The sequence below is a fragment of the Mus caroli genome, unplaced genomic scaffold (assembly GCF_978045245.1).
Source record: "Mus caroli unplaced genomic scaffold, Mus_caroli_1 scaffold_15, whole genome shotgun sequence".
NCBI lineage: Eukaryota > Metazoa > Chordata > Mammalia > Rodentia > Muridae > Mus > Mus caroli.
The window spans coordinates 57,043,139-57,057,900 of NW_028227270.1; the positions used below are offsets into that span (position 1 = coordinate 57,043,139).

The 14,762-nt window shown below is 44.8% G+C and overlaps 1 protein-coding gene across 11 annotated transcripts in view; it reads right to left on the reverse strand.

The window, feature by feature from the left end:
- The window catches only part of Aopep (aminopeptidase O (putative)), a 322,738-nt gene that overhangs the window by 60,443 nt on the left and 247,533 nt on the right, over positions 1 to 14,762 (reverse strand). For all 11 annotated transcript variants that reach the window (XR_015045417.1, XR_015045416.1, XR_003834639.1 and 8 more), the window contains 2 exons: positions 1,964 to 2,032; positions 1,789 to 1,863 (listed from right to left, as the gene is read on the reverse strand). Coding sequence is in view for 7 of the 11 variants with exons in the window: in XM_029468263.2 (XP_029324123.1) it covers positions 1,789 to 1,863; positions 1,964 to 2,032 (144 nt within the window). In the remaining 4 variants the exon portion in view is untranslated. The remainder of the gene's footprint in view (positions 1 to 1,788; positions 1,864 to 1,963; positions 2,033 to 14,762) is intronic.

Consider the following 14,762-nt stretch of genomic DNA (forward strand, 5'->3'; position numbering starts at 1 on the left):
TATGCAGACTAGACTAGCCTTAAACTCACGCCTTTGCCTCTTGAGTGCTGGGTATTAAGGTACAAGCCCGGCTCAGCAACTTATCAGAATCAACAGTGAGCGACCTACTTCAAGGCCCCCCAGCAACAGGATCAAGTCCTAGCACCAGACTTGGCTTGAATGCTCACCTCAGTGATCCCCTAGGTCCTGTGCCTTTCAGGTTACACTCTAATGCCCTTGGGTCACAGATCTGACTGTTCACCTGGCCCTGCACAGTGCCTGCCTTCCTTGTCAGACACTTCTCCCAGGTGTGACAGGTAAAGTGCCTGTTGGGCTGGCCTGGGAAAAAGAAGTGGGGATACCACACAAACACATATCTCTGGGCACACCAGATGTCCTTGCACTCCTAGAAGGGAAGGCCATCCAATTCAGCTTCAAGTTCTTTAAAACCACTACCCACATTGTCTAGGAAGAAAGTCAGAGGCGGCTTTTCCAGTGGGCCTATCTGGGCACAATGAAGGGATGGTTGGGGGAGAGCTGCCACTGTACTAGAAGATGGAGGCCTCCATTGTTTTTGCCTCCCCAATTCTTAGAGACAGTTACCGCTTCAGATTTTGGTAGTGGAAATACCAAGCACTCGATAATGCCTCCTCCTATTTCATATGTGGCTGATCTTATTTCTTGCTTAATAATTATACCTACAAACATTTGTTCAAGTGCTAGGCATACCATGTTTTCATTCTTTAGCTATTTTATGATCTCATTCATTAGTCATAAACCTCTTAAAGCCACCTAAATTGTGAGAGAACAATCACAACCTGCCATAGCATCTGAGGTACGACTCCAAAGCCCTAAGTTTAAGAGTTGGTTTCTTAGCACTGTTAACTTAGTTGACACACACAGCTTGCTCTTTACAAGGCTGGGAGGGGAAGCACTTCTCACATAATTTGAGCCCCTTGCATGTCCCCAGCAATATGCCTAGCTCATTCTTTTGCCTGGTCTCTTCTGAGTGGCCCCAAGTGCCCTCAAGTGCATACTGAAACTTCACATCACCATTACCGTGAGCTCTGTGCATGTTCTCAGACGCTCAATGCCCATACTAAGGCAACACAGGAGCTGGTAGCATAGTTATCAGCAAGGATTTGGCTTCAGAGCCCAGTGATTCATCATCTATCCCAGCAGCAGAACAACACACCGCTATTTTAGTCCCTTAGTGCAATAACTACCTTCCTGCCCGCCCAACTGCAAAAGTATATTTAAGCAAAATTGACAAAACCAAAACATGTCATTAACATTTGCCCCCTTTTCAGTAAGTAAGAAAAAGGGCTAATGGGCTACTCACCTGATTTCAAATTATCACAAGTTTCAACCCCATGCATTCACAACAGGAAGCAGCGAGCAAGGTCTACAAAGTAACTATTAAAATTCCAAATTCAGGAGGAAAAATGCTGAGCAAAAAGGAAAATTGGTCCTGGCGTGTCTGAAGCTGCCCACTTCTCACACTGCCGGTCTCCAGTTCCCACAGGATTCCTGATAGGGGTTGGCTGTGTGGGCCCATGTGCCGATGCCTGCCTGTGGATGTCTGCCTGGAAGCTTTCCTTTCTCGAGGCACCTCTGCAGTGTACGGAGCACGTGACAGGCCCCCCCATCCGGGTCAAGGTGGACCCCGCTGTTTATCTGTTTCCCACACAAGTAAAGCTTTCTTGCTGGAAAGCACAAACTCCCCAAACGCTGTTCTAGCGGAGACTGAATCTTGGGCTCAGCAGCACACAGGAGCTCCTCCCAGCAGCACCCTCCAGGGCCTCCTACCTTTTCAAAGGCGGCTTCTCGCTTCCCTCGTTTGCGTTTTCGGGGTCTGCGGTTGACTCGAATCCATTTCGCCACCTGAAGTCAAAACCCAACAGCATTTCAAGCAGGCCGAGGTACGGGGGTCCGCCTCACCTGAGCAGCCGGCGCTGCTGCCACCTCTGCCCGCTGTACTTACCTCGGAGCCTACTTGCTGTGCGAGCCTACTAGGCGAGCAGTCCTCGGCCTTGGGCTCCTCCTGCAGCGCCTGTGGGGAGAACAAGTCAAGTTCACCGAGCCCAGCGCCACAAGCGCGACACCTCGGCGGGGGCGGGCGGGCGAGCAGGCGGGCCCGCGGGCCGGCGGGCGCGGGCGGGGCGGGGCCTGCCTTAAAGGTGTAGGCTCCCAGGTCCTGGCTGTTATTGTTCTCGGAAAGCACCCTCTGCCTTAACCTGTGCCCCGACGCGCCTCGCCCCACAGATCCACCCAACCACCCACCCATCCATCTATCCATCCATCCATGCATTCATCCATCTACCCACGAACACAACACGCCCCCGGGTCTAGACAGAGGCTCGGGTTACGGAATGGAGGGACCCTGAGCTCAGGATTCCGAGGGAAAGTAAGTTTTCTGTCAGCACCACCAAGGTGGCAGGTGACCTAGGGAGTCCAGTGTTCACGTGTCACCAAGCACCTGGAAGGGGGACCCTCCTGTTCCACAGTTAAGGATGGACTCGCCCCATGTACCTCTGTCCCTCTGTGCCAGCCAGGCCTGAGGAGAGGCTGACTCTGCTGCCCTTTAACTTTATCACATTTCTTAAAAAAAAAAAAAAAAAAGTCTGCCGGGTCCTCTTTATTGCTACTCCATCCTTCTTTCAAGATCAAAAGGTTTAGATCAAAGGCAAGATCAAACTCCGGCCTTTAAATAGAAGCAACTTCGCCATGGAGTACTTTACACAAAGAGGAGCTGCTTAATGAGACATCAGAATGGAAAACTTTATTGTACCCTCCATTCCCAAGCACAGCCAGACCCTCGTGTGGCCACTAAAGATGGCTATGTCCTAAAATAGACAACAGGCCTGCTTGTGTAGGGGATTCTTAGCAGTGTTTGTATTTCCAGAAATGTAAACCAAACAAAAACAACAAAACTCTAGAATGTAAGTGGATGCAGTCAGTTCTGTACCTCACTATCCAGGTACAAAAATGCATGTTCATTTGCTAAGTATCTTACGTATATTAAGCGGTCTTACATACAGGTACAACCATCACATCCAACTTTACCCTGCTTTAAGGGGAATGCATAGAAATATGTAATGCTTTGGAAAGCAGGGAAGCACACACACATAAATAGGTAAAAATTATCAACAACATGCAGAAATCTACTTAATTTTAAAGAGAAAGATAACTTTGAACTATTGAAGCTTCCTGCTACTCACAATTCCAGAATCAATCAATATACATCCACCCTGGCAGACACTGCCTTTGATCATTAATTTTTCCCCTTGGGTGTTTACCACCCTTAGGAACACTAACATAAGGAGTCCAACGCCAAGAGTTTGTTATTAGTAAGAAAGGTAACTATTGCGAATTAAGTTGTACACAGACATTTATAAGAACTTGTTATAGCTGGATAGAATTTAAAGCATTGAAAGGCTTCCCCCCGTCTGCCCCCCCCCTTGGTCCTACAATTTTCATTTCATTGTAATCTCAAATCACACGTGTATGTGAAACTGTTCTCAAATCCACAACCCCCACAGAGCCACTGGTAATATCTTAGGAACCAAAATCTAGAGCTCTGGCCCTCATCAACAGCCCCTTTCAGCCCTGCCCAGCACTGGGAGTGCACAGGGACACTGACTTAGACTGAGTGGTCCCCTAATGTGTTCCCTTGCCCCACAGTCCTTTCTATAGAGAAGCCATGAGAGTCTTTCCAAAGGAAATTACAATCCCATCCCTTTGCTTTACTGGAAACACATGGCCTGCCCCTGGCTTCTACCTATGTATCATGTCTGAAAGGTTTCTCCTCACTATCCAGCTCAAAATCCAATATTCTCCAGTATTCTAAAAGCACCCTGCTTGTATCATCTTTTGCCAACTCTATCACTGAGGCCTCATTATTAGAGCAGGGTTAAGTTTCAGATCTTGAAAGCACGTATCTCACACCATTGCATATTTTATAAAATGCACTTGCACTTTGCATTTCGTATGTCTGAAGAGCCAGTGTTAAACTGAAATCAAACCCTCATCTTATATTAGGCTTACTCAGTACGGCACAATTTTTATGGCTATTAATTTTTAATCTACCATGTGGGTATGTATGTGGGGCGAAGTATGTGTTGTGTGTGTGTGTGTGTGTGTACACATGCATGTCATGTGTGTAGAGACAGAAGATAATATGCAAGTCAGGTCTCTCCTACCTCGTGGGATATGAGATAAAGTTTAGGCTGTCAGCTTTGCAGCAATCACCTTCAACCTGCGAAGCCATCTTGCCACCTTGCTATTTATTTTTATTATTTTTTTATTATTAACTGATTAAATATATATATATCCCTGATGATACTTTAAGCTCCTGGAATGGCACTATCCTGTTTGTTTGTTTTTCTTGATTTTTGTCTAGACATTAAAACATGGCCTAACACATAACAGATATTCAATATCTTAACAGTGAAGGGGAGCTAGAGAGGGAGTTCAGTGGATGAAAGCCCCTGCTCCTAAGCTGATGACCTTAGTTCAGTCCTCAGGGTCTACATGGTGGAAGGAGAGGAGCAACGATACACTCCTTCCATGGCACTTGTCTGGCACACACTCATACAGTAATAAATAAATAAATGTAATAAAATTTTATTTAAATTAAATACAAGTAGACAGGGACAGAGGAACACACAGTATCCAGTTTAAGGGTGGCTTAATCTCATAATGATTATGTCTCTAATTAACTCCACTTTCTCTAACTGCTGGAATATCACCATTTGTGAAAAACACAGACTTTTACATTTGAAGAAAACAAAGAGGGACACATTTCTAAAATGACTTAAAAAACAAAAATTAAAAATAAAAGGTCCCTATATACCACTAATTCAAATTACATCTTGGCGCTGAGGGCTGAATTTAACCCAGAATGAAGGATGTAACACTAGAAAAATTAATGTTCTTATTGTTCAACACAACCTGAATAAATTTCTCTGGTGTTTACTTAAATCCTTTCTTGCTTATGAGTTATCACAAATGTCAGTACACTATGGAGAAACCTTTAAACACATTGTGCAGTCAGGGACAGATAGTCTAGCATACTCCAGAGTGACAAATGTACTCTCAAGATATCCTTTAAAAACGGACTGTTTTATGTTTGAATTATATCTCTTTAAATGCCTCAGCTAGTTGACAGGCATGTTTGGAAAGGAAGTTTTTCTAAGAAACTTTTTGTCAAAGCAGTTCATAACAGTCAAAGAAAAATTCAGAGCCTAAGGAAATGCCATTGCTTTTAAACAAAAGCCCTGCTAAATACAGAAACTGGAGCTTATTTTCACAGAGAAAGTATTTTTTGGTTTTCTCTTTCAATCTTTTTTTTTTTTTTTAGTGGAAGAGGAAGTTATTCTCTCACGGGAAAAGGGTCCTGATGCCAATCTCCTACTGATAGGGTGGGTGCTCTCTTCCTGCTTCTATTTGGTGAACGAAGCATAACACAGAAGAATGAGGAGGAGAGTCCACAGGAAGCCCTGTAGGGCAAACATAGGGAGCCCTTTAATTATTCCAGCAGACAGCAAATTATGCTCCCCTGGGCAAAGGCAAGGGAGAACCATCTGTAGAGAGAAGCCAAGGACTTTGGCTCCCAAGGGGTCTAAGGGCTCTGTTACTAACCTATGCCAGGCTTATAGCATCAGCACTGGAGAGACTGTTGCAGGATTGTGAGTTCTAGGGCAGTCTGAGCAACAGAATAAAACAAAACAAAACAGCAGGACAGCGGGTGTCTGCAGGGTCTGCAGATATAGTTACCTATAGACAAAGCAACAGGAACAAGTCAGAATTAAAACTGACCCTGACCGAGTGTTATAGCTTTAAATTTTGACTGAATGTAACACACCTTTGTTTTCTCTGAGTTTAGAAGAAAGCATACTGTTATTGTCTTCTTCATCGGTGCTATGATGGAGGCCTTAGTTTCTTTCTGAGGGAGATTTCAGCCCTGTCGGGTGGATATAATCCTGCAGCCCAATTTTCAGGACAGAAGTATGGATCACACCGGGTGGGCTACGGCAGGCTTAGCTCCCTGCCCAGATTGATGTTTTCCTGTTTGTAAATGCTGCCCTGACCTCATCAATGCTACCCAGAATGCTCTGCTGAGCCCAGGCTAGTGGACAGTGTGTAAGATGCTGCTGTCCGCTTCTCCTGTACTTTAGCACTAAGGGCTGAGCCTGGGCACATGGACCCTAGCCAAGGGCTCCTCTACTGGACTGTGCTCTTTGCTGTAAGCTCATGATCCTCGCTAAGGAGCTGAGGGAGGCTAATGGTGCTGTGCTAACAACAACAACCAAAAAAAAAAAAAACCAACACAAAACAAAACAATCACACCTACCACAAGCTCACGCCCATTTCCCATTTCCCAGACTATGGATGATGAAACTTCTCCCGGGGAGGGGTGGGGGATGTGGCTGAGTTCATGCTTGGGTCCAGTCAGACCTCTATAAAGCTGGCCCTGTGAAGGACTCCATCTTCCTGTGCACTAGGCATGACCTCTTACCATGTAGATCTGCTGAGATGACATCCACCTTTGGGGGGGGGGGGGAGCAAGAGAAAAGGCCCTATAAATCCACTGCTATGCTGACAGGGACCTGGCTCTTTCTTCCCTCACTCAGTTTTACTTCTCTCTGGTACCAATGTCAGGAATGGTCAGATAAAGGCACCTCGTTTCTTGTCATCCTTCTCATGACATGGAGTTTTGGGGTCCTCCTTAGCCAGGACAGGAACTCAGGGACAGTTTGCTGGATATTAACTAAGCTCCTTGCCCATCTTCCTGCCAAGTTCTACCATTCTGTTTTGGAAGCTGCCTTAACTCCATTTTGAGCAGGAGAGGTCTGAATAAATAAAAGTATTGGGTTTTACTTTCTTTCCACTTTAATTTGCATTTCTCCTTGGTGAGCTGGAAAATGTCATGTTTCCAGCATTTCTCTGCATTAATACAACACTTGGAAGTTACATGTGAATGCTAAAGCCATATGGTTATGTTCATTATGAAGTTCAGAGAAAATACTAAGAAACAACAACAGTAAAGATAATACCGCATATGTACCACAGAGGTGTCATAAGAATGTTGACCATAGGGCTAGAGAGACAAGTCAGTGCTTAAGAACACTGACTACTCTTCCAGAGGTTCTGAGTTCATTCCCAGCACCCACATGGTTGTTTATGACCATCTATAAAGGGATCTGATGCCCTCTTCTGGCATGCAGGTGTACATGCAGCTGAGCACTCATCCATTCAAGAAGGAGGAAGAGGAGGAGGAGGAAAAGAAGGAAGGAAGGAAAGAGAGAGAAGAGAAGAGGCAAGGCGAGGCGAGGAAAGGCGAGGCGAGGCGAGGAGAGGAGAGGAGAGAAGAAAATGTTGACCAGTTTAATGATATCAAGGCCAGAGGAAAGGTGTTCTGAAGTGCCAGCTATCAGAGATCTCAAGAACCTTGTAACTGGTAGAAAACCAGAACAGCTCACTATCAACAGAAGCAGTTTACACAGCACTAGACACTTAAGCTGCTCTGCCTATGCCTCTTGGGGTCACTGCTTAAGAATGGAGACAATGGGTCTTAGGTAATTTCAGTGCCTTTATCACTTCATATAACCTGGCCCTTAAGTTCTGAATGGAACATCCACTGTGACCATGTCCCTTTAAAACTCTTGTTTATTTTATGGATATGATTAATCCCAGGTCAAATTACAGACCACAAAATGTAACCCAACCCCATAACATCTGCTATAAGAGACATTATCATATATTCTTCACCATAAGTATGGCTGTAGTTTTTTTGTTTTTTTTGTTTTTTAGTGTATGGATGTGTGTGTGCAGATGTGCATGCATGTGTGCACGTCAACATTGAGGCAATAGGTCAATCCTGGGTGCTGTCCCTTGAGAACTATTCACTTTAGTTTCTGAAACAGGGTCTCTCATTGGGCTGAAGCTTGACAAGGTGGCCACAGTCTGGCTGCCTTGCCTCCCCCTGGTCTTTGTTATACCTGTTCTGTGGATCAAATTCAGGTCATCACACTTGCATGGCAGACATTTTATTGAGTGTGTCATCTCCCCAGCCCCTGATTGTAATTCTTCATGTGACCTTGACATTTACTCATAGACACGATAACCTTAAAGGGTCATCACAGGCGAAATACTAAATCACATACAGGGGCTTTCCATCTGCAGTTCCTACCTCTAAATCCTCTTTGAGAATCACCATGTATGTGTCTCACAATGTGTGTGTGTGTGTGTGTGTGTGTGTGTGTGTGTGTGTATGTGTGTGGTGTGAGGGGATGTGTTGATATGAAGTGAGTGTTGGGGTAAGGGTGTTACAAATCTTAACATTTCGGGCTCTCTATGATTTGTGCCTCAGAGTCATCTTAATGTCCTCTTTTTCAGTAATTTCAATGTGCTAACAGTGCTGAGAAACACTAATTTGGGTGTTTTTAATGATGTCCTATATGTAATAGCTACCAAAAAATTATAGATATTTAGGAGGCATCTAACTTTGAAGGCCAATAACACAGAGGGTATTGTGCTCTATGACAGCAAGTTTCCATGGGCAGAAAGAAGGGAGACATGGCGATGAAGAGGATGGACTGTTGGGCTGACACAGGGAGCATTTCCCATCACTTGTATTTAGGAATAAACTAAGGACATGAATAAACAAACCTACAAAAAGACTTAAACAATATAGGATTTCAATGGCCCTCCCATGAAGAAGCAAGGAATACCCTTGAGATTCATAGTTAATACAATTCTGGGTCTTGCACAAAGACCTTAACACGTGTCTTCGGGGGGCTGGGGGGTGCTGGTTTAGTGTTGGCCTAGAGCACTGTCTACAGAAGGCATCACTTCCCATGGTCTGATTACAGATCTAGCCTAGAATCAGGGAGGAGGCCTATTCCAGTGGAGAAGACCCTTTGCTATGTACAAAGGGATTGCTTCATTCAAGAGTAGCCATGCTGGCTGACTTCCTTAAGTTGTGGGTAGCCTGCTCAGGCCAAATGGGTTCCCTTGATTAGAAAACACACACACACACACACACCCTCATGCATGCATGCTGGGAGAATTAATGACAAACATCTCCCCAAAGGCACAAACACACATATATTGTCTGATGGTATTTTACTAGCTGGAAAGCCAGCAGCACATGTGGATACTTTCCCTTCATTTCATGGGGTGGGATTTGGCATGGCATGGTATGGTGTGCAGAAGTGTGTGCATGTGTCTGTGCCGCTGCCCCATGTGCCAAGGTGTGCAGAAGTGTGTGTGTGTGAGTGGATGTGCCACTGCCCCATGTGCCTGTGAAGGAAGGGCTGTATAAGAAGTCTATGACCCCAGAAAATCTATTCTTTTATAAAATTTCCCACTCAGAAGAGATTGCTGGTCATCGGGCCTTTAAAAGGAACTTAAATAACTTGCAATTTACAAACAGAAGACTGTGCCTGAATCATCTCTATTAGCAAGCATTATAAAAATCTCTCCTTCACACACACAGAGGAAAGTAAAGTCTACCACCTTGGAGGGTTGCTAACTCTAATACAAATAATTATGATAGAAAGCCAGTTTCCAGGGTGTTTGTTCACCAAACAGTTAGCTCCATAGAAGGAGGTGCCCTGGGAAAACAAGGGGAAGGGCCTGTGCTGATTGGTTATTAATCCATTTCTTCTTCCTGGGACGTTCCTCCAGTCGTGGATTAAATCAATGTTTAATGCTCCCCAGGCCCAGCTGTGTCCATATTAGGAAAGCCAGAGCTCACATCTCTCCAGGGTAAAAAGGACCTGCCCTTCCTTGCTCTGCTTCCACCAACCGTGTGTGGAGGTGGGAGTGTGGATGCTGGGGAATGTGAACTTGATCCCACACTGATCAGCCAAGCAGCACACCCTCATTGTTCTTTAGATACCAAACATAGCTTCTCTCTAGAAGAGATCAACCCAGGCACTCGACACACAGCATAGCTTTTGTGCTCAGCAGTCAGACAAGAAAAAGCTCTACAGGACATTAAAGCTTTGCATCATGGATACCCCTAAGAGACCAAGTGCAAGAGACAATTTATACTTCTATACCTCAGACGATAAGACTAACAGACTCCTAGGACCCTCCCACTTCTCTGAGTTGCCCACAGAATCCAAGGCCTCATACATACTAGGTGAATAAGTGGTCAACAAGCTCCACATTGTCCATTGCTTTCCTAGTTATGAGTTTTAACCTATTATACAACTGCTGTGGTTTGTTTTAGCTTTGCTTATCTTCTTTGCCTTGCTGTCTGAGGTTAAAGGTCATCAGAAAATGGGCTAGTGCAGCCAGCTAGCTGTCACTGTTTTCTGTGATATCCTGTGAATCTGGCCTCACTGTCTTGGGTCAACGCCCAGGTGTAATGGGGAAGGTGCCCCTGAAAACTGAGACCAAGATACCCTCTCTCCACTTCTCAGAGCCTGTGAGAGTCACACACTTTACTGAGGGTGAAGTGAGATGATGCATGAAGCAGGCACAACAGTAATCTTTAATTCCTCCACAGACTCCACCCCCACCTTTTTTCTGAAGACAAAAGCCTATCTGGTAGTTTGAACCAAAGTAAACTTTCAAAGGTCTCACAAATAACTGGGTTGTGACATCATAATAGAAACGCCTGTTCTGACAACCACAGGAACTCAGTGTCCTTGGATGGAGCCAGGAGAGATGTGGCCCATCTGAGCTACTACAAACAAGCACCTGTCCCTTCCAATGACAAGTGGAAGAGAAGAGGAAGCAGGTCCCCCTTATTACTAAGTAGAATCAATAATTCTATTAGTAGCCCCTTCTCATACAAAACAATAGGCAATCTCTTGTTACAGGAATAAGGAAAACAAAGCAAGACGTGGTGGTCACACCTGTAATCTCAGCATTTGGAACATGGAGTCAAGAGGATCAAGAGTCCAAGGCCACCCTAGGATGCATGGTAATACTGTGTCAAAACAAACAAAGAAACTGACCATATAGTGGCATGTTGACACTCCTTTGAATGAATCAGCGCAATTAAGTCTCAGTTGTGGAAGTGTTGCAAACCCAAAGCACTAATTAACAGGGGCTTCCAAGTTAGATGGACTCATTAGTCACCTCATCTATAAAATGGGTGCAACAATGTTGATCTTACAGACTTCTGAGTAGACATACATCAGTATCATGTGTGATGCTCCTAACAGAGTCTCTCCCATATAACAGCTGCTTTCATCTTGAATTTTCTAATATATAAAATGGGACAGAGGAAAGAATTAAATTACATTAAAAACAATTACAGTTCTTAGGGCTGGAAAAGAAGGCTCGATGGGTAAAACCCTTTGTTTAAAAGCATGAGGACCTGAATGTGGATCTCATAAACTCATTAACAGGACAGAACAAAACAAGAACCCCCCCCCCCAAAAAAAAACAAACCCTAAAAACTAAAAAAACAATAACAACAACCAAAAAAAAAAAAAAAAAAAAAACATAAAACAACCAAGCCATGATCCCAGAACTGGGAGGCCAAGACAGGAAAACTTCAAGGGCTTGCTAGGCAGCCAGTCTAATAACCAGTGAACTAGGGTTAGTGAGAAACTCTAACTCAAAAATCAATGGAGGGGACAGAAAGTTCTGCAGGCAGAATGCTTTCTGCTTGTCCAGGGGATCCAAGTGTGGACCCCAGCACCCATACTCAGAGGCTCCCAACCTCCTGGAACTCCTGCTCTAGGGGATCAGATATACACTCTGACCTTTTTGCCTATATATATATATATATGGCATTCATGCACACAAACAAATGCTTTTTTAAAAAGTCTTTTAAAGCCAGGGGTGGTGGCACACGCCTTTAATCCCAGCACTTGGGAGGCAGAGGCAGGCGGATTTCTGAGTTTGAGGCCAGCTTGGTCTACAAAGTGAGTTCCAAGACAGCCAGGACTATACAGAGAAACCCTGCCTCGAAAAACCAAAAAAAAAAGTCTTTTAAAATAAGTTTAAAAGTGACAGAGAAAGAAAGACTCACACACTAGATATTTAAAAACTACATTCAGATAGTTAAACAACTTACATATTCTTGTGTTTGCCATAGTTTCTTAAAGGATTTATGTAAAACTCCAAAACTCAGGCAAATATCTGTAACTACGAAACCAGTGACCAAAACCCCCCACAGAAACCAAACTAAGACAACAACTACAAAAGACCACCACCACCACCACCACCACCACCACCACCACCACCACCACCACAACAACAACAACAAAACATACTTTGAGAAGGGGGCACCGAGAACTCTGGAGAATAATAAACCTCAAAGTAACTTTATAACAAGCACAAGCACAGAGCCTTGAGGGGAAGCACATGTGTGCTTGGTGGCTCAGAGCAGGCCGGAAAGCACCTCGAGGAAAGGACACAGGGAAGGAAAAGAGATGAAGCTTTTGTCTGAGAGGCAGCAGCCAGACATTGTCGCCGTTGCTGGTGACTCCCAGTCACTTACTTCCCCAGAGTCCTGGTCCTGAGCTCTGTGTATTGAGTTTTGCTGTACTCCTTTATGGTTTTATGGCAACAAAGTTGTTGAAATTCAAGAATTTAGTTGTGAAGCTTTGAGGCATGAGTGATGTCATGCTGTAAAGTTGAGGCTGATAACAACCAGGGTGCCCCTAGCACACTAAAAACTATCTTACCTGTGCTCCCTCAGTGTGCTTTGTAATTTCCATTGGCCTACAAAGGAAAATATTTTTAGCATGTAGCACACTCTGTAACAAATATATAGATGCACTAAAAATATAATTGTAGGAAACTGTCTGGGTTTGATCATCCCAACCTCAACTATGCTCAGCTTTCTTGACCTAAGGCTGAGTGTGGCAGCTTCTCACAAACATGGCCGCAGGGCTGGCTCAGTGGACTCTGCTTAAACTAAAAGCCAGATCAAAGGAGGCCTCTTCTGGAGGACTTGGTGCTCCACACAGCAATCTCACTGGGCCTCCTCCTCAAGGACAGTTAGGTAATAGATATAAAGGATCATTTTGCTTTTATATCTCTCAATGAAGAGAGAAACTGAACCTGTAGTGTTTTCTGATCTATAGAAAATTTGAGACTAACAAGCCTGGTATAGCTTTCTTATCTCTTGCTGGTCAGACAGGTTAGTATCTGAGACCAGCCCCTTTCTTCCTTAGTCATTGGCACACGGTACACAGGCCCTGTAACCTGATGGTCATCTGGGGTTTCTCCCAGTGGGGGAGAAAGGCAAGTAGAAACAGCATTTCTTGACACAGTTTATAGAACATCATGCAGGAAGGTAGGTAACATCCCCCAAACCGCCATACTGGGTCTCAGATCTAGCATAGCTCAGATCCCAAGGAGAGAAAGGCACTTCTATTAGAGGTGACCAGGCATGCCTATGATGCAAAAACCAGTGAGATATCACAAGCTCTGCTCTTCACTCAGGGTACAGAAGCAGTGAGGTGTCAAACAAGGAAAGGGCTCCACTCAGCGTCACACAGCTCAGTGGTAACTAACATGGCTCCAGAGCTCCACTCACTATCTGAACTGCCTCCAGAGTCCATTAGGGTATCAGTACAGCTTAGCAGAACCTCACGATGAAGTGGGCTGTGAAAACACAAACTTGAAGGAGACCTTGTCACCAGCTGCACGACTGTTCATTCATCATATAGTGGTATCACCTTGCATTTTATGTGTCACACTGTGACAATGGCAGCTACAGCTCTGCAGGACCCTAGGTAGGACGAGTATCTGTTTGCAAAGGTCCAGGCAGAGGACACACCTGGAAGGGCATGGCCTCTGCTGAATGACCTGAACTCTCACTAGGGAGCATCAGCTTTCGTCAGAGGCATGTGGCAAGAGAGCTGCCCTTTTATAAACACATTTGCACTTTGGTGATGGGACAGTCGCTGACCTACCCTGACTTGTGACACACTTGTTGGCTGCCCACCACCTGTGCTCCTTTACTGCTTAGTCTCAAGCACAGAGGACAGAAGCCAGGACCTTGAGATGGGAACTCACCAAGAGGATGCAGATAATATCCTTCCGGCGCTTTAGCTGATACAGAGAGACCTCCTTGTGTTTGTTTGCTTGTTTGTTTGACCATTTGCCTTTCCTCATTTTTCATTTTGGTGATCTGGAATTTATCATCTAATTTGTTTTTTGTTGCCTCAAGAGAGTATGGGCTTAATGTTTACCAAGCAAAAAACACTAAACTAGTCTGCAGTCACTCACACCAGAAACAATTAGCTCTTGGATGCACTGAAGGTCTATATTGCCTATGCAGAGCTCCAGTCCATACACACGGCTGTCCTTTAGAGACAGCTAAGAGAAGGGCTCTGTGTTTCCATCAAGCACCTGGAGAAGCCTGGCAGTATAAGGACAGGCCCAAGAAGAAAGAGCCCTCACTGCTGCCCACGGTCCTCTGCTGTGTGCCTCTGTTGCACCTATATTCACCAAAAGCATGGAGTTAACCTGGGTTAAAAACACTGCTAAAAATTACAAAAAGATCTTAGTCTGGACCTTAGCTGTGCCCCTAACTAGACTTGCAAGGGCTGGAAGATGGCAACTCTTTTCTCAGGGCTCCTCTTATCATGGTGAGGAAAGCAGGTTTGGTTCTCTAGAAAGAGTCCCTAGCTGGTGACCCTAAAGCATCCGACAAGATGAAGCAGAGCAGGCAGTGCCCAAAAAACATTCCATGCAAGACATCAAACCTATCTGGTACCATACGATGGTTCTTCCTAACAGAGAAGGAAGAACAGTCCTGTTCTCTGAAAGTGGGATTCTCTGGTGGCAAGAGCTGGAAC